General features: G+C 43.1%; 1 protein-coding gene across 1 annotated transcript; it reads left to right on the top strand.

The window, feature by feature from the left end:
* The first annotated feature begins 1,803 nt into the window (after window positions 1-1,803).
* Window positions 1,804-25,408, top strand: LOC108126338 (LON peptidase N-terminal domain and RING finger protein 2). Its single transcript, XM_017242873.3, has 7 exons — window positions 1,804-2,625; window positions 6,277-7,743; window positions 21,397-21,515; window positions 21,575-21,712; window positions 21,911-22,511; window positions 22,577-23,511; window positions 23,572-25,408. The coding sequence occupies exons 2-7, from the start codon at window positions 6,606-6,608 to the stop codon at window positions 23,833-23,835; spliced, it is 3,195 nt and encodes a 1,064-aa protein (XP_017098362.2). The 5' UTR covers window positions 1,804-2,625; window positions 6,277-6,605; the 3' UTR covers window positions 23,836-25,408.
* Window positions 25,409-26,641: the final 1,233 nt, after the last annotated feature.

Raw genomic sequence — 26,641 nt, 5'->3', positions numbered from 1 at the left:
ATGGGGTTTTCCCCTATAGGGTCCACTGGGATGGCTATATTTTTCCCAATTCTCATCCGATCGTCAAGCGGAGTACCTTAAACGATTTCTACGTCGATTCTCCACCATTCTGCATCAAAATCCTGAGACAAAATATTTTTTCAATTTTTTGTCCATTTTTCGTGATGGGATCCCTTGAAAATGGGGTTTTCCCCTATAGGGTCTTCTGGGATGGCTATATTTTTCCCAATTCTCATCCGATCGTCAAGCGGAGTACCTTAAACGATTTCTACGTCGATTCTCCACCATTCTGCATCAAAATCCTGAGACAAAATATTTTTTAGATTTTTTGTCCATTTTTCGTGATGGGATCCCTTGAAAATGGGGTTTTCCCCTATAGGGTCTTCTGGGATGGCTATATCTTGGCTGGGATGGCTATATCTTTCTCAATTCTCATCCGATTCTCAAGGGGAGTACCTTAAACGATTTCTACGTCGATTCTCCACCATTCTGCATCAAAATCCTGAGACAAAATATTTTTTAGATTTTTTGTCCTTTTTTCGTCATGATCCCTTGAAAATGTGGTCAAAATCCTGAGACAAAATATTTTTCGATTTTTTTCCATTTTTGTGTATAGGCACGATGAATTAGTTATGTGAAACAGAAATAATTATATAGACTCCATATTATAGAGAAGTCGGCTTTAAAATATCCAAAATTTTTCCCACAAAACATAAACAAAAGCTTGTTGGTGCGTATACGTGATATTTTATAGTATCCCATATTACGTATACGCCTCGGCTAATCTCTGGCAATTGTTTTAATAGTATTTTTGCCAAAAATAGGAAAATATTTATGAAGTGATTTAGTATTTGTAGTTAATTGAAAATATGGCAGCTACCAGGCAACGGAAAACGTTGAACTTGAGCTTGAAATGCGAGCCAAGCGAATCCAAAAAGAGAAAAAGGCGAATGAGAGGGAGAAAAGTGAGAATGAGAGAGATTTGTTTAAGCCCAGTTTGTCGGCGACTGCATTTGGTGATCGGCCCAAATGAGGTCAACGCGTCGTATACGTAATTTGCGTTAAATGACAAAACCAAGTGTAAGAGACAAACAACACTTATGAAACGCAGACATGGTCGATTACAGGGAAGCTTCCGTAACATAAACTTGGGTTTATGCATATGTAGGTGAGTATAAATGTTTACAGAGATAATATTTTATCCTATACTATTATAATTTTTGAGGGGAGTTAAGAGCTTTTGATATTAATGTTTGAGCTTACGTATTTTTATTATTTTTGTTTGGATTTTTCTTACAGATTCTTTTAAACTATTTTTGTATTTTTGTAAAAAACAGTCTCTAGTTTTTTTGTATTTTGTTGCTTAGTTGTTGGTGCTGTCTGTTGTCTTCTGAGTGGCGCCGGAAATGCGCATCATACGATAAATGACGCCCACTACGAAACTAACAGCCGCACCCGCAATAGCACCCCCCTGTCGCCCTTCTCCCTTTTGGCTGGCCCCACCCCCCCACGGCACAACCTCAACCACCCACCACCCCATTTTAGTTGGCGTCGTCGCCTGTTTTGACAGTTGACGTTTTGCCGGCAAAATTTTCAAAAGAGAGACCCGCCGAAAAGCCGCCAAAGAGTGAGCAATTGATGACGCAACATGGCCGTAAGAGAGCTTGTCCGTGTGTGACATAATATATCCGAGGACTCTCTTCTACACGCTCCGGCTTTCTCTGGCTGGGGCCGAAGAGCAACCACTCTGAGTGGGGCTCGCTCGCGAAATCCAACTCGCTTAACGTTCAATCGCTGTCCAACAGCGGCCGTGGCAAGTTCAGTTTCGACAGCAGAGACTCGATTGAACCAGGCCCCGTCAGACCGCAAAGGCAGAAAAAAAAAATAGAAAAAAAAATAAATAAATATTAGCAACAAAGTGGAGCGCATCATCACCAGCCGCTCGAACACGTTGTCGCCGCCGTCGCCGTTGCTGCTGTCTCTTTCTCCGTCTCTAACTCTTTCTCTTTCTCCGTCGCGTAACGTAAGCGTATTACAAAACAAACGCTTTATTGTCGTAATCAAAAAAAAAAACAAAGGCGTTTGATCAGTGCAGTGCGTGGTGTTTTCAGTGTAAATAATAATAAATAAATTCCCGAAAAATAAAAAGAGGACATTCCCAGGAATAGGCCTCCTTCCCCTCCCGAAAATCACCCATTAGGTGCCGCACACCTCTCCCCACAAATAAAAAAAAAAAGTTAACCCGTGTGTGCGGCGGGGTTACGTAAAGCCGACGGACAAGCGCCGTTCCAAGTTCTTACAAAACAAAAAAATACAACAAAGTACAACACATAACACGAGAAAAGTTACGCGCACGCCCAACGCCCAGCAACAAAAGTCCAAGCGGGTCATGAAAATATTATATTCCCGAATTCGTTTTTTCGCACGCGTGTGGCAATAAATTTTTTTGGCAAACAAAAAATATAAATAAAAAATAAAATATACAAGAAATCGCAAGAAGCAGAGGGAGAAGTGCTATTGGGAGTGTGTGTGAGTGTGATTCTCGAGCAACAGCAGAACGGCCGCCCGCCAATCCCCACCACCCTCTGGGGCAAAACAAGGAGGCGCGGTCCACACCAGCGACAGGTAAAGCGAAAGAGCATTCGCATCTCTCTTCATTTCTCCGGGGGCTCTCTTGTGCGCCTCTTGTTACGACATCAGGCCACATGCTTTTCCACGGCATCTGTACGCGTGAGTGTATCTGCGTGTGTGTGTGGGTGGGTGGGTATTTCCAATGTGAATGAACGCTCAACAAAGTTGCATTTTCAAAGATTGGCACAACAGAGTAGCTGGCTCTCTTGGTCGCTCTCTTCGGGGAAAACTTGGGGCTTTTCATTCGCCATCTCCCGATTGTGAAAACAAAAAGTGCAGCTGGTGAGAGGGGGAGGCCTGGGGGACCGGGTGGGCTCTTACGTGTTGCCATATTTTTAAAGGCATTACTAAGCGGTTTTTTCTGCGCTGTTTGTTGACGTTCTGTGGGCTGGTGGGCTGGTGTGGCCAATTGAATTCGCCCTGCACTTGATAATCATTTATATATAATCCATGATAAAAACTTGCCGGGAAAAAATATATTAGCGATTTGATGATAAATTAGTTTAGATAAGGCTTGACGGGGAGTTTCCATTGGCCAAATAAATAAGCTAAAAAGAGAGCTCTTAAGTCTGAATATCCTTGTAGTAACTTGGAAAACAGTTAATTACTTTTGGGGTCAGCATCTCTATTAGTCAGCCTCTCTTGCTATTGCTCTTTGGCTTCACTCTTTCTCTCTTCCCCCCCCCCCCCCCCAGTGAGCCAACGTCTGTCGTTACGACACGCAATGTACGGGTATTACGCGACGCTGCTGCCAATGAACGGGCCATGAAAGCCCATTCAGTTAGCCAGTTCGCCCACTTGGCCCCAAACGAAAAATAGTTGACTTGAAAATGGGGAAAAAAGGCCTATTTGCATACGTCATGGTGTGGAAAGGTTCGTCATGAGTCAGGCGGGAAACCAGGCTTCGAAACCCAAGGGAGTCCCATTACATAAACAAACCAATCAAGACACAATCATTATGTAAGCTAAAAAAAATATTAGTCAGCGATGAGTTAGTCCGGGGGTTCTTGTATAATCAGATCCGAGAGTGAAATCAAGACTACATACACAGTTTGTTGCTAATTGGCTTGAGTTTATAAATTCTTGGGCCTGATTTGTATTGGTTATGGGCTATTTTTACGAGTGTTTATCGCCGTGGTCTTCGTCATTGTCGTACAATGTCATAAAGCGAAATAAAAAATCAAAAACAAATGGGTAACCAATAAAACAAATATCAAAGAAGAAATCAAAACACACAACAGACGCCAACATCGCGAGGCAATGAAACGTATACGTGATTTCATAACAAAATATACATACAAGTGTTTTGTGTGATTTCATAATTGCCTTGAGAGCATAATTACTTTCTTGCGTAGATGTGTTATGTAACTAACTGGCTCAGTTCTGGGTTCTTTATCGGATCATAATCGAATCATTATCGGAAATCAAAAGTGCCTACCCCCATTATCGCCTCGTCACTGCTGCCATATTGTCTCTGGATCGGGCTATATGATTGGCATTGCATAATACCAGTATGCCCTGCGGACGTGCTATAGCCGGCAGTTCATTCAGGAACATTTTATCAGCTTCGGATGGATTATTATGCAATGGGCAGGAACACCCGTACGGATATTGCAGTTGGGATATACTACGTACACGTGCAGTTATATGGGGCGTATACATAATTTCTTACTTACGCAAAGCCCACACAACCATAACAGCCAGCGCGCAACAGGAGCAATTAGAATCGAGTGCTTAACAGCTTGTTTACCAACTTTTTCCCCACAGTATTTTCACAATGCCAACTGATATAGAAGCGCGACCCCCCCTAGCTATCTACACAAGCTGGCAGCGTGGGGGAGCAGAGGGCAAAGTTCTCTCCTAAAAATAATAACTCATTTTTTAACCAAAACAAAGGCAGAATTGATAAGAATTAAAAGCTGAAACCCAAAATAACCTTTTTCTTATGTAAGAAGCTAGAGAAACACTATTCCGAATATAAAAATCATGATCTCTGAATGTAGATCGTGTGTCGGCTAAGTGAGGCCCCTCCATATATATAAACACACCCTTGATAAATTAATTTTCTTGGCTAACTACCAACTTATAAGAGATTTCGGCATTACTTAACAACCCGATTTATGCAAAAAAACCAAAAAAAGTGGTCTGATATAAATATGTGTCTGCACGCCTGATTTTTGCCACGATATTATATGTATATATATCTCATGAGACTTTATATCCCACGCGGCAGAGTAGCTAAAAATTTCATTTGCACGCAATTTCGTAGTTTTCCCTTCAGTTGTAGCTGTATTCTGGCACACTTTGATTGCCTTTTCAAATGTAAACAAATTATATGGCATAGGGGTGCCCGAAAAAAAATTAAAAAAAAAAAAGAAAAGAAAAACTATAAAGATCTTGATGCCGGGCGGACGACAACCAAAAATTGTTTACATAACAAAACCAGAATACGAAGGCTGTGCGTGAGTGTGTGTGTTGTGCCGGCATTGTTTATCTTAAAGATACAACAACAACAGGAGCGGCGAACGACGTCAAAAGCAAAACGTGCGCACCGTCGAAACAAAAACGACCTAAACAACCCAAACAACACAAAAACAAAAACCACACACACACACACAGGTATATTTGTATCTCACAAATACCATCCAAAAGTAGCTAGAAACATTGAGCAAGAGTTCTCAAAGAGAGCGCCCGCGAAAGAGAACCCAAAGCCGCTCAAAGAGCCAAAGAGCGGCAGTGTTTTTGTTTCAATTTTTCGACCTGCCTCTGTATGGGTGTATCTGTGTGTCGATGATTTTGATTTCGTTACTTGGGCCAGCGTCCGCGTCAGTTCGCTCTATGTGATTCAGTGTTAATTTTCATAATATTATGTAATAGCATGTGCGACTGCCGCCGCAGTCTGGCCAAGATAATATTCTGGGGGGCGGCGAGTCACTGCAATCCCGAGACCCGCTCACCTTTAATTATTTTTGATTAGGCTGAATGGGGCCTGGGGGTTAGCACTCTATGGCTTCCAGAACAGCCGCCCGATTTCAAAGTTCAATGAACTGGGGCTTATATAAGAACTGTCCCCCCTCCTCACAGTAATTAGCTAGTGCTAAGGCGACAAAAGTCACGTCATCACAGTTCAATTTTTCTCAGGCCCCTCCGTTTCTGGGCGGTGTGTGGAGTTGGAGAAGTGCAAGCTGCGAGATATCCACATTCTCCAGTGGTTAAGTAATAGATACAGTTCTTCTTCTTCAGCAGCTGGCAGTAAATCGAAGAGAGCGGAAGAGTAACTTGGTGGGGGCTTCTCTTGTTCTCTGGCTGGCACTCTCTCTCTGCATGGGTGTTTGTGTGTGTGTATCTGTGTGAATTATAAAACAGAATCAAAAGCTGCCTCTGAGAATCCGTCATTTTATTTCATTTCTGTTTCTTTGGCTGATTTTTTAGTCGAGTTCTGTTTCACGTTTGTGTGGGTTTTTTTTATATTTTTTTGTCTTTGTTTTTTTTTGTTTTTTTGGAGCGTTACGTAAATTCCAGTGACTGGCCTATCTTCTTCTTGTTGCGTTTACTTCACAATCTCCCCTATCTGGCGCTCTCTCGCCCGTTCTCAGCCCATTCTCTGCGAATCAAACTCACCCTCTCTTTGTTCTCTGTTTTCAGATGCCTCGGCGCTGCTGTTGTCAAAACTTCTTCTTCAGTTCAAATAAAACAGCCAGAAGCAGCGCACTGCTGATCCCCACAACCAGCAGAGAATAATTCAAAAATCCCAGAAGCTGAATGAAAAATTAACAAATAACCAAACTGTCAGTGGCCAAAGGCACCAAAGTGATGTGAAGTGAAGTGTGCAACCCGAAAGATACAAAGATAGAAAGATATAAAAGAACCGCTCAGGCCCAGCCACCTAGCAGACTGTTGCAGTAATCCACGTGCGCTGGGGCATACGTGACTGCTGGCAGCTAAAGCCCCCATCGAACGGAATCGGTACAGTGATGCCTCTGTCGCAGGGCTATTGCGTGAAGCCCGCGCTGGGCGCCAAGAAGCGCGCCCTCAAGCTCCTGCACGACCACGACCAGGAGCAGGTGCAGCCCCATCCCCAGCTGCTCCTCCCCGGCAACAACCCCTTGCACCTGTCCTACCTGCTGGGCGAGTCGCTCGCCGAGAGCGGGAGCCTGGCGCAGGCCTTCGACATCTACGAGCTGATTGCCAGTCGCCAGCTGGACGGCTATGTGCCGCTGGACAAGCTCAGCAGGCTGGCCAGCGCCCTCACCTCCCACATACGGCTGATGGGCGGAGTGGCCGGCACCACGACCACGGTAAAGAGCCCCCGGATGGCGGAGAGAATGGACGTGAAGCCCTGGTCCAGGTACCACTACCAGGCGAAGAAGAATCTGGGAGATCAGACTGAATTCCTGGCTCAGGCCGGTGACTCCCTGAGCCTGGGAGGCGGCGGGGAAGTCCCGCTGGACCTACACTCCCCCACGCGAGAACTAAGAGTTCCCAGTCCCTCGGTGGAGGACTACGACCCGCTCCTGTGTCCCCTGTGCGGCGACATCCTGCGCTGTCCCGTCACCACCAACTGCGGCCACACCTTCTGCCGGCAGTGCTGCGAAACGATCACCCAGTGCAACATCTGCCAGGTGCGGTTTCCCCGGCTGCAGGACTCCTCGTCGCCGCCAGGAGCCCTGACGCCGCCCTGCGCCCTGACCACCACCACGGCCAGTGGCGCGGGCTCCAGCTTTTTCGCCGCGCCCACGAACCACAACGCGAACCTCAGCCTCATCAGCTTCCCGGTGGCCTACGGCGTCCACCTGGCGTCCAGTGTCCAGCGCCTGGCCGCCCCACCCATGACAGTGACCACCACCACGGTGGCCTCCACGACGGCCACAGCCACCACCACCATGGCGTCCACCTCGGCGGCTGCTTCGCTGGGTCTGGCCGGCTATCCGTCCGGAAACGGAGGTGCCGCCGCCATGAAGTTCATGCCGGATGTGCTGGTGCGCCGCCTGGTGGAGAAGTGGTGGGGTCCGGACCTGCAGGCCAAGAAGATCTGCGAGAAGGCCAGCAGCTGCATGCACCTCAACCTGCTGGACGACGCCCTAAAGTTCTGCAACGCCAGCTTGGAGAAAGGTGAGTTCTTAAGCTCTCTTACCAACTATTTTGAACAGTGTAGTCGCAGCAGTCCTGCTACTGCAGAAGGGGGTTTGAAAAATCAATAAAGGGCTGGGCGGAAGTGGCAGGGCTCAATAGACTCGGTTTGCTGACGTCAGCCAGAGCACGGCAAAGGCCAAGATACCCTCGAAAGGCAGCGCAACAAGTTCTACTTGGCGACCCGCCCACATCGGGCCCATGCGGCGTATGCGTATTTTTTTTTGCTTTCTGCCATTAGTTCCCTGAATGTCAACTGGTTACTCTAATTGAGTGAGCAACTGGCACTGGCACCTTGGGCCAAGGACCCAATTATCAAATATTTATAGAGCGAGTATAAAGTAAATAAACCTTGACACAGGCTGCCAGCCAGCAGTCGTGGCATCCATGAGAAGTGGCACGCGCTGTCTGCTCAGCTCTTTCGCCACCGAGTGTCCAAGGAAATGCTCTGCAAAGTCCATATATTCCGATGAATGATTGCGGCGCTGAGTCAGTCACTTGAGCTCAAGAGGATTTTCCCTTTCACTTGGAGAACTCACTAAACACTAAACACTAAACAAAGAATATTTCAAACAGAAATACCCCCCAAAAGTAGCCAATTAATCACTTCCCAGAGACAATTTTTGGCTTCTCAGAAATAGTTTTTTTTTCCTCGAAAAAAATCAAAAATAATCACAACGATTTACGCACTTAGAAATCCATCAAACAAAATACTTGGGGCACTGGCTGGCAGTCGGGGGAAAAACTAACAAAAACCAGAAGGCATCGGACGGAAAACACTTGACTCGCCGAGAGCTGTTCGCCGAGGAGGAGCAGGTGCTGGCGGGGAGTGCCTCCATTTGAGCCAAACAATGGCAATGATGGACAGAACTAGGTGGAAGGCAGAGGACTGGGAGGCCAGAAGCTAAAATTAGCCAGATCGGAAAGAGTTTTTTGAAAGCCAATTAATAATTTAAGAATAGAAATACTATTATTTAACATTTTTATTTAATTGTTTGGAAAAATAGCTGTTTACTTGTAAATATTTGCCTCTTTTTGTGGTGATTTTTCGGCTATTATTTCTTTTATTTACTCACTAATATAATATTCTGTTTAAACACCCCAGGACTTATCAAGATTTTTCTACACTTTCACCTCAAAGTGTCGGTGGCGAGTGGGACGTGCCACCTCTGCAGGACCGCCCACCTCAAGCGCGGTGTTACTTTCATAATTGTCATTATCGGGTCGCACTTTGTCTTGCCTTCCATGTGTCATTGTATCTGTATCCTACTATGTGATTAGTCCACCAGATTCGAGTGCTGACGCATCCATCGTACGACTTTGTTTACCCAAAAAAAATGAAATAATTTGGAAAGTGGACAGAACTTGGGGGGACGTTCCAGCGGACACGTAAACAAAGCCGAATGTCCCACCGAACAGAAAGAATTAATTCTAGTCGGTCTATTTATAAGAAAGCAATTTATTTGTTCTATTTCATTGGCTTTCGGCTCTTCTCTCGCCGCAATCAGTTATTGACTCTTGCTGATAAAAAATAGAGTGAAAAAAGCCAGCAGAGTCCAAATCAAAATACGCTTTTGGGGCCACAAGCAGAAAGTAGAAAAGAATCGAAACGAAATGAAAAGAAGACTTTAAGTAAACACTTTTGATAAACAAAGTGCCGCGTCATGGCCATAAAGAAATACTGCGAAAAGCAGTGTATATATTAATGCAAATTGCGGAGCCAAATCCGAACCAATTAGGCGAACAAATAAAACATTTCAGCCTGGGATTCTGGGAAGTCAAGCCCGACTACAAATATTACGCATACGCAGTGGGGACCGAGCCAAGTGCCCCACTTGACAATGAAGATGTCAGAGCAGAGTGACAGCACTGCCTGTTAATCCTCGACACACTCAACAGGCCCCCCGTCCCTGGATTTTATGTCCTGCCAGACATGCACAATTTAATTTGAATACGTATACGCCATGTGTGCGCCGTACGTATGTCTTTTTATGGCCCGAGCCTGGTAATGTAGTCGTTGACCTCATCAGCCATTCCCTCTTTCGAGCTTCTTTTTTTTTGCCAAGTACACAGAAAATAATTAACACAAGGCAGATGATTAAAATACCCAGTTGTGGAGGGTCTCCATCCAGTTGAGTGGAAAGAGTTGTTAAATGAGCCGCAAGGACATGGCCTGAATACATATTTGGTTAAAGGTCTAAAAAACGAGCTTTCATTAGAAATATTGCATTGGAAATGCCTCCATGTCATGCAAGGCTCACCACACACATTCGTGGTAAAAGTATATAATATACATATATACTTTATATGGACGAGATCGTATAATTATATAGCGTGTTTTCGGGCTGACCAGTCGACTGCATTTAATGTTCCTTTCTGAAAGAATTTAGCACGAAGCATGCAATTAATTTCGGTTTGTTCCTTTCTTTTTATATTCCTGCCTTATTTTCCATTAACTTTTATGGCTTGCTGGATTTCCTTTTCGTTTCGAATTATTTTTTTTGGTGCTTTAATTATTTCAATTTATGCGCTTAATTAAGTTGTAATTTCTTGGTAATTAGTCTGAGGTGGCAGGCCTAGGAGTTCATTGGGATGTGGCGCTTGGTTTATTGGCTTTTTTGGTATTTTTATTGATAAGATTGGCAAAGTATGCTGAGTAACTGGCTTAACTGCCTTAAGGTATTATGTTTCTCAGATCTAAAATAGTTCAAAACTGATGTGCTTAACTAGTTGATAACTGGAACGTGCTTCTTTATCTTTTTATTCAAAAAAGTATGTGAAATAGTTGCCCAACTCCCCTTGACTCACTGCCGAAATGATAAGAAATGCAGTCCCAGTGGTACTTGTATCCCAGACAGGTCACACACCGCCGGACATGTCCGATACGATATGGCGATAGTGTAGCGCCCGGGTGTGGCAGAAAGTCTGGGGCCTCGCCCGGTACTGAATAATATATCCATTCATGTGATTAAGACGTGACGCTTATCGCGAGGTGCATGCTCGCCCAATACACCTGATAAAGCCAGCCTATACGTATTGTTTTCCGTTCCATTAATACACAGGGCACGAGAGTATACAAGTATCTGCGATTTGTGGTTACTGTTTGAAGAGGGCCTTGATCTTGTCGGCTTGTGGCGGGCTGTTTGCCTCCATTGTCGTCATTCCCCTATTTTTAAACGGGTCTACCTAACTAAGCCCACAATCTTTCAGAGTGACTGCACTCATTAGCATTTGTTTCTGGCCATTTCTGAACGTTCCTTTGATTTTTTTTTCAGGCAGCTAACATTTTTTAATTAGCCAAACAAGAGCTGGAAGTCCCGCTCCCCCGGCTCGGCTCCTTGGCTTTGATTTTTTGAGCAAAATGCAGGCCAGGCAGCAGAAATTTATTGCGCACTTTGAGGTCGTTGGGTTCTTTCCGTGAAAAAAAGCGAACAAAGAACCACCGAGGTGGGTCTGAGGGGGTGGTGAGAGTTTAACGACCACAGACCTCCACTGGCCTTGAGAAAGTCAGTTGCCAATGGCTGTCAAAAGCGCACTGATACAGATAAAGATACAGATACACCTACCTACAGATTGTGTTAATTTTTTGGCTTCTTTTTTTTGTTTTTGTATTTGCGATTTGATTTATTTGTGCGTTGCTTTCACCCGCACTGCCCCCTTTAGGCACCGCCCTCTTAGACGCCATGCGTTGCATAGCCGGCATTCCCGGTGTTCATGTATCTGCGTATCTGATAGATACTTTTTGGCATGCTCCCCACAGAAGCGAGTCGGGCGCACATTTCTGAGATGCCATCGCACATTTCACTAGCTGGCTAAACGAAGAAAGAAATGCCTGCATTTTACTTACAAGACTTTCAAATGAGAATTCTAACCCGAAAGGAATTGTTTGTGTATTTCTGGCTCAAATATTCATTCGCTTTGGGCCAGAAAGTGTACCTCGGGTTGGTGGTTGGGGGTTGGGGGAGTGCAAACTTTTTCCATTTGAAGTCAAGTTTTGGGTATTTACTTCTGGAATTCAGTTCATTTATCAGGGGGGTGGTACAATACATACACGTATGGATACTATATAGTATCTAAAGTGTTTGCCTTGTGGGGCTTTGGTTTGGAACAAGTTTTCAAGGTGGAGGCGGAATGGGTATTGGTAGTAGAGTGGTTGGCAAAAGTTAAAGAATCAACTAACTAAACAGTGAATTTTATTAAAATATAACTACATTTTATAACATTTCCAATGAGTTACATTTCATTTTCAATAAGAGATTATTGGGAATCCTCTTTACTGTCTATATAGTTCTATATAATTCCCACTGCAATCGCATTGAATAACATTGAATATCAATTATTCATTGTTTCATAATAATTCCACACCATTACAAGCTAATACTAATATTCGAGTGAAATAAAAAACCAGGCACTGGAGGACTGTCCCCCTTCGGGCACCCACCAATTCTGCCGAGCCAAGCCAAATGATGTAATAATCAGCTCACATACAAACAATCAGCTCAAGTTCCAAGAAAAAAAACCAAGACATATTCCTAATTGAGATATTCGCCCTCTCGCTTGCCTGCCAGCCATTTCGTATGCAAAAAAATAAATATAAGAAAAAAACGTAGTTGCTCCTGTCTGTGTTTTTTGTTGTAATTGCATAATGAGGCCAACTGGCATTGCAACAGAAAAAAGTGCAACAGCAACGGCAGCAAAGGCAATGACTCATAGATTGTGGAGGGAAAACAACAGGCGACCTGTTAGATTGTCTATTAAGTAATATTCTATTGTAAACTGCGAATTACGATTCGCGAAATTCACTTTCAACAACAAGCAGCAACAACAACAAATCAACTGAAAGATTACTCAATTGACTGCAACAACAACAACAGCAAAAACAAAAACAACATCAATTGCAAAGCTACAAAATCAAAAGTAAGTCGCCCGCTCACTTATACAAGTACGACCCTCTCTTTCTGGCCGCGACTGCCACTGGCTAGCCGTCTCTTTCGTTTCGGGGGGGCTCCGTGCTCTCTGACTCGTTTGAATTACAGTTATGTCATAGAACGTAGGCAAAGTTGTTGCTGCTGTTGTCGCTCGTGTTGCGCTTTATCGCGTTGCCTTTTTTTTTTTTAAAACAACAATAGCAACAACAACAATAACAAAAGCCTACAATCAGCAATCAGTAAACTGAAAAACGTCTAAAAGCAACAACAGCAATAATTTGTTAGACTATTGAGTAATAGCCACGAGCCCAAACATCATTCCACAGGTAATATTGTACAGGGCAGGCTGGCTGGCAGTACCCCTGCCTACAACTACCTTGCCACCCTCCCCCTTCTTAACCTTTGGTGCGGGGGCTTTAGGGGCTTATCCTAATCAGTCACTGGGAAATTACATCAGCATCGATGCCTGACATTTCCCAGCGCGAATAAAATCCACAAAACGATTTTCAAGGGGCGTGACTGGCCCAGAAGACAATTCACAAGGCGATGCAGTGCACTGAGAGAAAAGGGTTGGTGTTACAAATATGATAGGATAGGATATATTGTAGAAATACAATATATTTCTATAAAATTAAAAAAAACTTATTCTTAAACCGTTATACGATATACGAGAACATTATACGATAATGGATTATTTATAAAGAATTCTTATAAAACAACTTTTACTTGGAACAAATAAAAGTCTGTTTATAAGGAATCTCATATTTAACCGATTCCCTCCTTGTAAAATGGTGATTCTTAGTTCTTCCAAAACTACAAATCCTACTAACCCTTTACCCATAATGGCCTTTTTATAAGGAAATCAAAAAAAAGGACTGTACTTGCTCTTCAAAATCTTAAAAACCTTGTTTTATAAAGGGCTATTTTAGAGCAATATTTATAAAATATATCTCTTTCTATAAGATTTTATCTTATACGTATAAATTAAGATACGTATTCAAAATGACCTTTTTTCGGGATATCTTTATTAAACAGAACTACCAAAAAAAAATGAAAAGCCTATCATCCTATGAATGGCCTTGTTATTAGGAAATCCATTAAAATGATAGTACTTTCTATTCAAAGTCATAAAAACCATCTTCTATAAAAGCCTTTTTTTTAAATCCATCTTAATTAAAACCTTTTCCTATAAATGGTAGTATTTGCATTTCAAAACCTAAAAACCTTTAAAAAAAACCTTATCCATTAACTAGATAATTTTTCTCCGTTTATCAAAGCACCTTCCCGCGATCTTTAAAGCTAACCCCGCAACTTATGCAACAATTACCACCAACAGACAACATCATTATCATCAGGTTAAGGGGAGTGCTATGCCAACTAATTGATGGAACGAAGAATGAAATTATAAAAGCAAAGTTCAACCCCACAAAGTTCACCAGCACGATGACATAATTGTTTTTGATTTGATTTGCCCGCCAAAAGGCTTTCAATTAGCATTTAACCAGAAAAAGCTGTTAACACTAAATGATAAATCGCCAACTTTTTCCCCTCCTGGCCAAGCCAACACGAAGAATAACAGACTATTCCTTTTTTACCGTTATTTTGTTGAAGGATAAAGTTTTGGAAGGGGTGGGCGGAGGAGGAAACTTTTTGCATTATCGAAGGCTTTTTGCGAAATTCGTTCTAGCCAGGTGTGAGTGACAACTATGAGGCAAGTAGGATGATGCAACCGGTAATGGCTAGAATTTTTGATAATATTTTTTTCTTGCCGGAAAAACAATGTATTATGAGCTGGAATTCCAAGATAATAAATTACGCAATTGAGGAAGAATTGTTGTAAGCAACAATTACTGGAAGAATTCTAGCGATAAAGCTAATGAGGAAACACTCACGCAAGGAAGTGGCATAACTTTTTGAATAAAATATCAATATTTGAAGACATCTCTGTTAGGGAGCTCCTGAGCTCCTGGTTTCGGCTGCCAGAATGACCCAGATCCCGCAAACAACTTTCAAAACGTCCCATTGTAATGTGGTTGCCACACAGCGTTGATTATTTAATCGCCAAAGGAGAGAAGCGAACAAAAAATTATTACAAAATTGCAAAATCCTCTGTGGCAACCAAAAAAACAACTGAAAAGAAAAAAAAAACTAAAAGCGAGACGAAAATTTGAGAGCATTTACAAATCACGATTTAATTTCCACAGAGCAACAACAACAAGCGAATAGACCGTTGAAATTGGCAACAAACAAATGAGCAACAATGGCTTCCGAGGGGGTGGAGGCGGAGATTGGGGGTGGGACAGACTAAGCGTGAAAAAGACAAAAGACCAAGACGACCACGACAAACATCAGCAGCTAAAGCCAAAGCCCCAAACCTCCAAACCTCCACAACCCCAAAACCCCAAAGGGGGCAGCAGCAGAGGGAAGAAACTGAAGCAAATCTTGGGCCTCGAGCTCAACGTAACCAACAACAGTTGGCCACTGAGGCCTTACATAACCCGAAAAAAAAAAATAAAAACAGCCACAGAGACAACAACAAAAAAGCGCCAAGCGGGGCTCCACTTACCAAACAAACATAATAAAAATGACGTCGACAACGCTCTGCCAGCGCTGGCGTCTCTGCCGGCTTCGCAGTTAACGTATCGCATTTGACTTTGACATACTTTTCGACTTCGCAGATGGTAGCCCCCATAATCCCCAAAGAGACAGTGCCAGAGAGAGAGAGAGTGTGTGCCCCAGTGAGAGCTGTCAAAATTTTGCTCCAAGCCAGGCTTGCGCTTACATTCTCCCTCCTTCTCTTTGGCTACTACCTTTCTCTTCTCCCTGGGCACTCTGGCACTCTTCTGCTGGCGACCAAAAACCCTGTTGATTTAGGCCGTTTTTGGCCTCTCATTTCTCTTAACTGGCTTTTTTTTTTTTGGAAGATTGCACAAGTCTCGGCTCACGCAATGTTTAGGCCACAATCCGCCTCCAACCGCCTCGTCTTACATGACTTTTCTCATATTTTTTCGGAGTTTTGCATAAAAAGAAGCCGGTTTTTTACCAATTTCTGTGAGCTCACTCTTCCCGCTTATCGAACGGCGTTTAGGGGCTGCTGATTGGCGTCTCCAGCTGATTACATAAATGCAAAAGGCAGACTGAAATAGACCTGGCCCAAGGGGGGGCTAGAGAATATACGTAAATAGATTTGGAGAAGGAATACATTGGGAGAAAATAATGGGGAGAGGGGTTCTAAATGGCTATAATCATGGTACTTCCTTAAATTCTTATAGAATTTTGAGTCAGATATACCTTCTGTAATATTTTTAAAGTGTTTTTTAATTAAAAAACATCTCCCAGTGCACCCTCCCTCCATATAGTGATTTTAAGTGGATTATTGGCGTACGTTGTCACGACCCTCTGTCAGCCACCTCATAATGCATTTTGATGGTTTTTGGTTTTCTGTTTCAGCTCCCTGGTGGTATAGGCTGGGTTTTAGTTTTGTCATTTGTTTTGGCGCCAGGTGGTGGTTGGTCGGGTCAGCTGAGAGTTTCTGGGGCTTTTTTCTACATAGGCCTGCCCCTCTGTCTGGGAAATCAATTAACTGCGCGTCGGCCGCAGAGCCACATAGGCGCGTGTGGCAACGGATGTGTGTACATTTGGGCCGCCATCCGGGGAGGGGACCCACACCACATAACACCACATTTATCAAATGTCACTGGGGAGGGGGAGCAGCATATGGCCAAGCAAGGCGGACAACCATATGGCTGGGAAAGCAAGCTGTTGGGGAAAATAGAGGGCTTCTTAGTTGCTATCATCAGTAAAGCCATAGTCTTAATTGATAACTTTTATATAAAAAGTAGCCCTAGCCCTAGCTATACTTCGTATACAAACTTGCATTTAAAATATAAACTAATTATAGTATTACTTCATTTTTACTCAGCCCCTAAAGGCTGCAAACCTGTTTGTAATACAATTAATTATAAAGCCACTAATCTACCTTAGCTATAATGCTTGTAGATACTAATTAAACTATATAATACCTTTAACTAACCAGTTATTATTGCCTTGAAGGCCTCATTATCAGTTAATAAGGGCATAAAAGCATTTAATTTATTTCTCAAAAAAAAATCCCCATGCTTTGAAGTCGTTTGGCTTCCGTTTTCAATTTTTTCCACCACATTGCATAAGCATCGGCAGTAATAACAACAAAATATAACAAAAACTACAGGCATGGAAAAAACTTCTTCTAAATCTTACGCCCCACATAATAGGCCACTTCCGGCTCCCCCCCCTTCAAGCCAACTCCCACCCAGCTCGCTCCAAACTTGGCTCCCTGGCTGGTCGACCTTGAGCCGTCAGCCGCGGTTGCTGTTGCTGTTGTGCTGCTGCTGCCCATTGAAGCGCACGGAATGGGTGTTTTTGTTGCCAATCGAGTTTAACATTTTCCATATAAAAACAAATATTATTTGTGCGGCTCATAAAATTTATGAATGCCTTGCACTCGCCTTTACAAGAGAATCCAACAACAATACACAAATATTTTGCGCTTCACAAATATCGAGAGAAGGAATTCTTTGGTTGAATGAAATTTTTATTTGATTTTATTTGCGTGTTTGCGATTTGTTGAGAATTCTGTTTTATTTTTTGGGCCAAATCGGGTTTTTTTTGTGCTCCACTTTGCCTGAAGGTTGCGCTTCGGTGCGCACCAAAAAAATTTGAAAAAAGTAGGCTACCTCGAGGGGGTCTTATATAAGATTTGGAAATGGAGTATCTCCCAACTTACCTTGAAAAATGTTTAGCCTTAAATTTGTGACGAGTTTCTACACTCAACGAATATGACGCATACGCCGCGTGGGTCGCTCGAACAGAATTTTGCGTCGCAATTGAGGCCGTTAGGGAATGGGAGAACATTCGGGGTTCAATCACCCTTGAGAAAACTGCTTGGCTGGGCTCATCCCTGGGGGATTCTCACTTCATTCTCAGCCAGCACGACCTTTTGACTCGACTCGGCTAAATAATTGTCAGCAGCAGCACCAGCATCGGCCTTGGTGCGGCCTGAACTCCGACATTTGACGCTTTTTCGTTGTTTTTGGACTTCCAGTGCCAAAAATTTATGCGACAACGCATTGCGATACTCGCCAGATGTAACCCGCGCCACACCAGCCACCAAAATCTTCACAGTCGGTTGATTTTCATGAACAAAATTGAGAAAAAAAACGGAAGAAAACATAAATTCCAGCAGTTTTTGGTTTGTTTTTTGGATCCTTCATTTGACATTTAACAGGCTGCCCGGGTGGTCCATGAACGCCCACATGACGCAACGAGAGCGGAGTTTTTCCATCAAAATATTTGATGAAATTTTAAAATTCAAGAAAATAGAATGTACACAATTGTCTGACAAATGGCATCGTAAAGATGTATCATAAAAATAATTTTTATAGTATTCTTTAGCGAGAATTTGTCTTGTCTAGAATAGTAAAAACATAGCAAGATTTATTTCCTGAAAGTGAATAATTATATCTATATTATTTTTATACAATGCTCATTTCCGTCAACAGCGTCAAATGCCAAAGCTGGCATTCATTCATGAAGGCGATTAGAAAGCAAATTTATCAAAGAAATACTGAGAGTAGACTTTAACAATTAATCTGTCTAGAAATCAGAAATCAAGGAAGAAATTCCATACAAATTAAGTGGTCTTCTTAAATTCCGTTCTTGAAGTTCTTGAAAAAGGAAGGAAATATTTCTGCTTAACTTTGGACATTTCCTTTCATTTGGAAGTGAATTATTTGTATGGTTTTTCGCAAATACATATCCATTGACCCCTACGTATCTGAGGAACTTTACGAGGGTCGGTCGTAAACTTAACTCTGCACAATTAGCTTCATCTGCATAATGGTCATATTTTATGCGAACCAGAAAGGGGCTCTATCCCAGGGCATAGACATCAAAAACGGTCAATTTCCCAGCGGGTTGGATGGGATGAATGGGTGGATGGATGGATTCGGGGTGTTGAATGTAATAAAATATAAAGGGAATACAGGAAGGGGGGTCGCCTGCCCTCCAGTGCCGCATAAAGTTTGCCATCTTTTCGCCGCTCGTTTATGGCTGCTCGTTTCCCGTTTCACTTGCCGCATTTTTATGGGCATTCATTTAGTATTTAGGTCAGTTTTTTGCTAGACTCCCTCCCTGGGAGGCCTGCGCTTCTATTTCTCCTTTACATAATAATTCAGAAGCCAAATGCTTTTGTGTGCGTGGCCGTCCGCCAATCAAAGCTATGACCGGGTACATGCGGCGTATACGCAATGTGTTTATTTTTAGCAAATTGTTTAACGACTTTTAAGCACAATTGAATTGAAGTGTTCATAGGGTGAGGAAAGTGCTGAGGTTAGGGGGAGGATCACGGCATTCTTTGTTCATTAATTTGTTGCATTTCATTTAAAAATAAATAAATCAAATGAATCAGCCATTGAACAGGTCGGGGCACAGCTCTCGCCTTCTTATGTTATTTTTATGCGGAAATCAAAATTCTGAGATAGCCAGATTTCATTATGCAATCCATGCCAATGCCACTGCCTGTCAAGCGATGAAAATGCTGCCGCTCTCCTCTCAATATATGTACATTTGAAATGCTTTTGCCTTTTTCTTGCTTTTGTTGTGGGAATTTAGCAAACGATTTTTAATGTACGTGACGAAATCTGATTTCGAGTGCAAACACATGCCAAAAGTGGCAAGAGATATACATATGTATAAAAAATCATATTCCTCGGCTATAAGCACTGTCGTATCTGAAGCCAAATGCAATTTATCAACAGTTGGGCTTAAATTGTCTGCAGCGTAACGGAAACTTGGCCCCGCGTGGAAGATGCTGCTGTTGCTGCCACTGTCGGGGGCTGCTCGCAAAGCGTAAAATTCTCTAATAAGTGCAAATTGGTAGCAGTGACAACAAAAACAAAAACACTCTGCCACGACCACAGCCGCAGCACCCTCTGTCAGTGTTTGGTTTTGCATTTTAATTGAATTCCCCTTTTTTTTTAGTTTTAGTTTTGCCCGCCCGGTTGTAAGTATCTGATGGATACGCACACATACGATGACAGATCGAACGGGAAGTAGCTGGCCACTGAGAACGTGGCCGCCTTCAGGGTGATATAATATAGAAATGAATATAATTAGTATGCATAATACATACAGTTATGGGTCTGGGGCTGGACTTGGGAAAAACTGATGGGATGGGATGTGAGCGGGGAAATGAATAAAGATCGAAAGATATTGTTGTGTAATCAGAGGGGTAATGGGATTTACTAAATGGAAAATCTCTAGTTATTAGTTATAGTACTCTTTTCTAGAGGTATTCTTTCATAATATTGACTTCATAAACCACCAAAATATTTGCCCAAAACGCATGAATAATCCATCACCCGTTTTTAGACCCCAAGTCACGACAGAACCCCCCTTATCACTCACTAGTTGTGGTTTAAAAAGCGATTAAAGAATAAACAGTTGAATAACATTCTCCCGTTATCGGAGTGGCGGCCGAGTGCCGTTATGTTTTGGCACCTTCATTCACATAACGGTTAACCGCTAGCCCCAGAAACCCATACATAGTCTTATCTAAGCAAACAGAAGACCATATCACACACATCAAGTTAATAATAATAATAATAAATAATGAAATTTGATGAACTATCCAAGTATTTACATAATCCGGGCGACAGCTTGACTTGTGGCATGTAATCAGCAATGTTGCCACATTATTCATGTAAATTAATATGATTTTTTGGTGATTTTGTCCATGTAATCATTTTTGCAACAATTTGTATAACAATTGCAACAATTACAACAGTTAGGGCCTTGCACACACACACACACACTCTTGAGAAAATATCGACAGCAGTGTTGTGGCTGCTACGTTTTATGTTGCGTAATGTTAGGCTACATAATCGCCATTTTAAGTTAAAATTTTTAACATGTTAACAGCCTAAGAGAAAACTAAAGCTCAAAAAGCCCTCTCTGCACTGTTAAGTACTCTTAAATGTTGCCGGCTCATGTTGCGCCATCACATGTTGCTCGGCAACATTGTCTACAAGTGGCCTGGCCTACGTGACGTATGAGTAATGGGGGAGGGAGGCAGAACCAAATGCATGACCTAGGCACTGCAATGACTTTCTATTCTAGGTGCTGCCTTACCTTGATTTCGCTTTCACTTGCCGTTTATCGATGGTCGAAGTATATAGGCTGGTAGAGCATTTTTGAAAGTTTCTTGAAATAATATAGAAGATCTTCAAAAAATAAAGGAACTAATCTCTCTATACCCACTTTTTCAATACCGAAAAATCAATTCCGCTGACAAGTGGCGCTTTTGGGAGCCATCACGGCTGTCAAAATAAATACTCGCCTGCCGTTTCGCATCTCTTGTAAAGGAAAACGAGGCGGGAGGGATGCTGGCTAATTGTCGAATACTCACGCGTGTTGAACATTTGCCCAATAACACAGCAACAGATCATATATTTACATATTTGCCATATTGTCAGACGAAATGTCTCGGGGCGCTCTTCTTCCATTGAACTTGCCAAGTTTCCGACAATTTCATTTAGCAGGAGGTGGACAGTCATTGGCGATTTAATTGATTTACACAAGCAATTAACTTTACGAGCTGCCATTTGCCGGGAATGATATTAACTAAAGTGCATACTAAACTAAACTGTTCTCGTTTCATCTCTTCCAGCACCCACCAACTTCAAGAGTCTCTGCCTGCGTGCCGAAGTCCTCCTTAAGCTGAGCCACTACCAAAGTTCTCTGGCGGACATAGAGAATGCTTTGAGGACACGCTGCACTTCCCCCAAGGTGGGTCTTTATTTAATCTTTTAACTTTAATTTATTAACTTGATACTATTGTCTTTCAGGCCCACTATCTGAGAGCCTTGGCTTTGAGCGGCCTGGGTCGGCTGGAGGAGGCTCTGTACAATGGCTTCTTGGCCATTTGCCTCGACAAGAATACAAATCTCAGTAATTCGGAAATATTTCAACATGATCTCGCCAAGGTAAGCCACTAAGCGAAAATGCAAGCATTTTATGATCGAATCGTTGTATGCCAAATATTCTGCAACATTGAGAATAATCACAGAAGGCATTCAAGTCTAGACGCCATTAAATGGCTATTACAAGTGGATTTGTGCTAGATCTTAAGATCTTTATGTTATTTAAAGAATTCTACTAATCTTCAATCCTCTTTCCTTCAGATTCTTCAGCGTCTCCTGGCCCAAATGCCCAAAAACCGATCCCTGGTTGCCGCTGCAGCGCCACCTATGGTCCAGCAGCAGCATCGCAGCTACGCCACCTCTCGGCCCTCGTACCCCCTTCTCTGGGAGCAGATGACGCGCCGCAGGAAACAGCCGCACCACCACCACCATCATCACCACCACCACCACCATGTCCACCTGGACGACGTGGAGGACGAGTTCGGGCACTACGACAAGTACATAATGGCCGACGACGAGCTGGAGGAGGAGGTGGAGGTGGATGGCGGGGAGCCGGGATCCCTTCACCTGGACGGAGACTTCTTGTTTCCCAGTGCCCTGGACTTCATGGACCACCACCGGCACCAGCGGCACGTCTTCGAGCAGAAGCAGTTTGACCTGCAGCCGCGACGCCATCAGAACCGCAAGCACTGCAAGCGGAAATGGTCGGATAGGCTGGAACCCCTGCGTGGGAAGCTGGTGGACGAGGAGGAGGATGTGGAGGACCTGGACAGGGCGGAGTCAGGTGTGGAGATCCAGCGATGCAGTCGCCTCTTTGCCGGCGTCCTGGAGCGAACACAGCAGGAGCTGCAGCGACTGAAGAGTAAGTAATCTGGATTATATTATTTTAAAGTATGGAAGGCTAATCCATGGACTCTACCATTTCAGAACTGGATGAATCGGGGCAAGGACTGGCGGTGAGCGCTGTCTCTGGGCAGCTGATCGATGCCAGTGACTTTGACTGCGTCCTGTGCTGCAGGACATTGTGGAAGCCAGTGGTCACACCCTGCGGACACACGTACTGCCTGGTATGCTTGGATCGTTGCATGGATTACAACTCCTCGTGTCCATTGTGCATGTCACCACTTGTGGAATTCAATGTCAATGCCAGTGCCAGTCAGAATCAAACTCAGAATCAGAATCAGATCCACCTGCATCCGGGCTCATCCTCGCCAGTTCCTTTCGCGCTGGCCAAGCGGCCAGTGACGAAGTTCCTAGAAGCCGCAATGAAACGATTCATTCCAGACCACTACGAGGCCCGATTCCGACAGGAGATCGACCAGGAGCCCTCCGTTCCGGTGTTCATCTGCACGGCCGCCTTTCCGGCGGTGCCATGTCCCCTGTTCGTCTGCGAGCCCCGCTACCGCTTGATGGTGCGGAGGGCAGTGGAGTCCGGTGACAAGACCTTTGGCATTGTGCAGCCGCACAGCGGCAAGTCGCGCTACTACGACGTGGGCACCATCCTGGACATCCGGGACTGCGTCCAGTTGGGCGACGGCTGCTCCATCCTGAGCACTATAGGCTGCAAGCGCTTCAAGATCCTGGCGCGCAACGAAAAGGACGGCTACGAAACGGCCAAGGTGGAGTACATCTGCGACGAGCCCATTGCCGAGGAGCAGGTCAAGGTCCTGGCCGCGATGCAGGACGTGGTCCTGGCCAAGGCCATCGGCTGGTACGAGAGCCTCAGCACGGAGCAGAAGCACGAGATCCTGCAGAGCTACGGCCAGATGCCGCCGGTGGAGCCCGACTGGGCGCTGATCAGTGACGGCCCGGCCTGGGCCTGGTGGATCATCGCCCTGCTGCCCTTGTCCCAACAGCTAAAGGTGGGTTGGATGGATTCTCATGGTTTTTCATCTTCTAATCTTTGTTTTTTCTTCAAAAAGGTGGACATTCTGGCCACAACCTCGCTGGAGAAACGGCTGCGGGCCATCGACAAGACCCTGGACTGGCTGCACGAGCTGAGCCACCCGCAGCAGCCCACGCACCACCCGCTGGCGCACCACCCCCAGGCGCCACAGTCGCCCCAGCAGGCGCATCTCGATCTCGACTGCGAGGAGCAGGAGGCGGCCGCGTCCGGAGCCGACGAGTGCTGCCTCTTTGCGGACAGTGCGGCCGAGCCGCACACGGACGAGGAGCTGCTCCTCTAGAAAGCAAATCATAACTATACCTTAGCTAGCATACATACGTCTGTAAATTTGTGTCTAAGCCATTTCGTCTGTAATCGAACATAAACACGTTAATCCTAGGGGCCAAAACCGAAAGCGAGAAACTTTAGCAGAACCAAAATTATCACTAGATCCGCAGAACATAATCTTTAGCTCTTAAAACCGAAACCGTTGTGTGTGTGTGCGTTCTGTATTTTAGATGTGTGTGTGTGTGTGTCGGAGAAATAGCTAAGAATTAGAACCAAAAAAAAAAAAGAAAGTAGAGAGCCACACCGAGAAACCCCAGTGAAACAATCAAAAGTTTGCTTTTGGCTCAGGCCCGCACCAGAACCCCGGATTAAAGAAGGGTTGACATACTGTCTCTATCACATTCCAAACCTTGAAAATAAGCAGCAGAAGCGAGAAATAAACTTTAACAAACAGAACTCATGGTTTCTACAAACAGAGAATACACAAATTTTTAAAATTACGATTTAATGATCAAGAATACAAAGTCAAAGGCCAACAAACATACACTTAGTGAAACCGATCGGACAGCAAAGAGCCAGGAAACAAAGTTCTTTTCATTTTTACTTTAAATAAGGCGGCTGGAACTCTAAGACAATCTGCAATATTTTTTTTAAATATACCTAACGAAACTAAAACTATATATACAAGTGAATAATGAAACTGAACTAGCGACTAGTTACGAACGACGATTGAGAGAAAAAAAGTGTAAAGAAATTTCAATTTTTTAAATACTTTTCGTTGATTATTAACTTTTCCCACTCCTCTCTAAGGCACCCCTCTCTCTTGATTATGCTTAGACTAACTAAATAATATGCTCACCTATATATACTATATATGCGACTCTATACGCCACATGCTTATTTCTGTATTCGTATCTGTATCTACGGCCCGCATTCCTAACGAAGAGATAGCTCTATAATATAGCTTTGCAACTATTAGCTAGACTTCTTTGTCTCTTGTCTGTTTTTTGTATAAACTTAAGCCCCAACTCAAGCCCTTTTGTTTCACGCTCTCCCCCCCATAAAGCAAATCAATTTTAAAAACCAAAATTTGCTTTATCCCACTGATCCTTGTAAATATTTTTATCGGATAACCCCCTAAATTATATGTATGTATTTCTGCTACGTTAGTTTTAGAACACGAATTTACTTTTCAGCTCAACACAAAAACAAACAAGAATTCAAATCAAACAAAACAATTTTTGTCAACTAAATATTTATGTAATTTTATACAAAGTATACACATACGTCTAAATTAAATCATTTTGTATTTAAGTTTAGCAACTAAACGAAACGGAAAACAAAACAAAACAAAAAACACAAATATGAAATCATTTTTTTGTGTCTACCTTATATGGAGAAATTATTATGTGAATCAATAATAAAAGATATATATTTCAAATTTCTAAAATGCTTCAATAAAATCACCAACATTTTTCTTTCTGTTTTTTGTGCTAAAAAAGAAGATTTTTTACTGGTACTTTTTTAATTTATTAATAATGATGTAAAATAAAGAGGAACTCAATTGAAATATAACATTTGAAACGGCGTTACTATGGGTTTTGGGGTTTTGGAATTATTTTCAATGCAATTAAAACCGAAAATTTGCAATTCTCCAGAATCTTTTTCTCAAATTCTGTCTTCTGATCCAAAATGCATCGGCGATCGGTACGTATATATCCTGTGCGTTGCATAAACCCGATAAAACATTCAAATCGAGTCGAGAATAACTTGTAAATTGCAAATCGAGCTGCAATATTACGTAAGCATCTAATAAATATCAAATTTCTAGTGCAAACGGTGGATCGGTGGATTAGGCAACTACATATGGTATGGAATCGGAATTGATTAGTTGATATGCTCTCGTCCCTGATCAAAAGGTAGAAGATCTACAGATCTGAAGGAGAGTATGCTGTCAAGGGAAGCGGACCCGCCAAGGGGCATGCCACTTCAGTCTTGACTGTAACTGAACTCTTTATACTTATGAAATATTCATAGCTGAAATTTGCGTACGCATGAAATGTGCAAAAGATAGATGAATGGGTATATCAGACTAAGGGGAGTACGAAACGACGACGTAATGCCCTAAAATTTTGGTTTTTGAAAGGGTGATTTTAAGGTATTTGATCTATTATTATGGTATTATAGAGCTTATAGGGAAAGTTTATTAATAATTGGACAACTTTCTTCATAAAAAAGGATTTTTCTTGTTGTCTGGAATCGACTTTCATGTTTCTAGTAATAAGAGCTTTAAAGAAAGTATGAAATAAATCTTTAAAATGAGATTATTTTAGTATCTTTATGAAATGCTTCTTCAACTTATGATTCTAGAGACCTTTATCTTAGAAAAACCTAGTATTAAAATCCTAATAACCCAACCTATCACAATCTAGTTTTTTTACAGCTTTCTAACCCAACACCTAGACCTTGAACTTAAAACGAAAACCAAACAAAACCAGTTGACTCAGCTCCTCAGCTCCTGGGGCCCTTATATCACTAGTTTTCAGAGACATACCAGAGAAACCAGAAATGGGCGCTAAAACACCCAGAAATCGGAATATCGGACAACAAACAAAAAAGTCGAGAGGAAATCCATGGGGGAACTGAAAATGATACTTGTACTTACTACTGGCCGGCGGATCGACGGATCGGTGGATCGGCTAGAGAGAGAGAACCTCGCTGGCGACCCTGTGCAAGTGTTGATAGTTTGATAGAGCGACAGGGACGGAGACAGATAAAGAAAACGCTACAGACTCGACTCAGAACGGCTCTGATCGGTG

This window comes from Drosophila bipectinata, chromosome 3L, assembly GCF_030179905.1.
Source record: "Drosophila bipectinata strain 14024-0381.07 chromosome 3L, DbipHiC1v2, whole genome shotgun sequence".
Taxonomy (NCBI): Eukaryota; Metazoa; Arthropoda; class Insecta; order Diptera; family Drosophilidae; genus Drosophila; species Drosophila bipectinata.
The sequence above is the reverse complement of the archived record's forward strand: the minus strand, read 5'-3'. Positions and strand labels throughout refer to the sequence as shown.

Excerpts from the sequence above, each read along its gene's own strand:
- LOC108126338 (XM_017242873.3), top strand. The coding sequence starts at position 6,606 with ATGCCTCTGTCGCAGGGCTATTGCGTGAAGCCCGCGCTGGGCGCCAAG. Across the intron at positions 7,744-21,396 it reads CAACGCCAGCTTGGAGAAAG|CACCCACCAACTTCAAGAGT; the intron begins GTGAGTTCTTAA and ends CATCTCTTCCAG. Across the intron at positions 22,512-22,576 it reads GGAGCTGCAGCGACTGAAGA|AACTGGATGAATCGGGGCAA; the intron begins GTAAGTAATCTG and ends CTACCATTTCAG.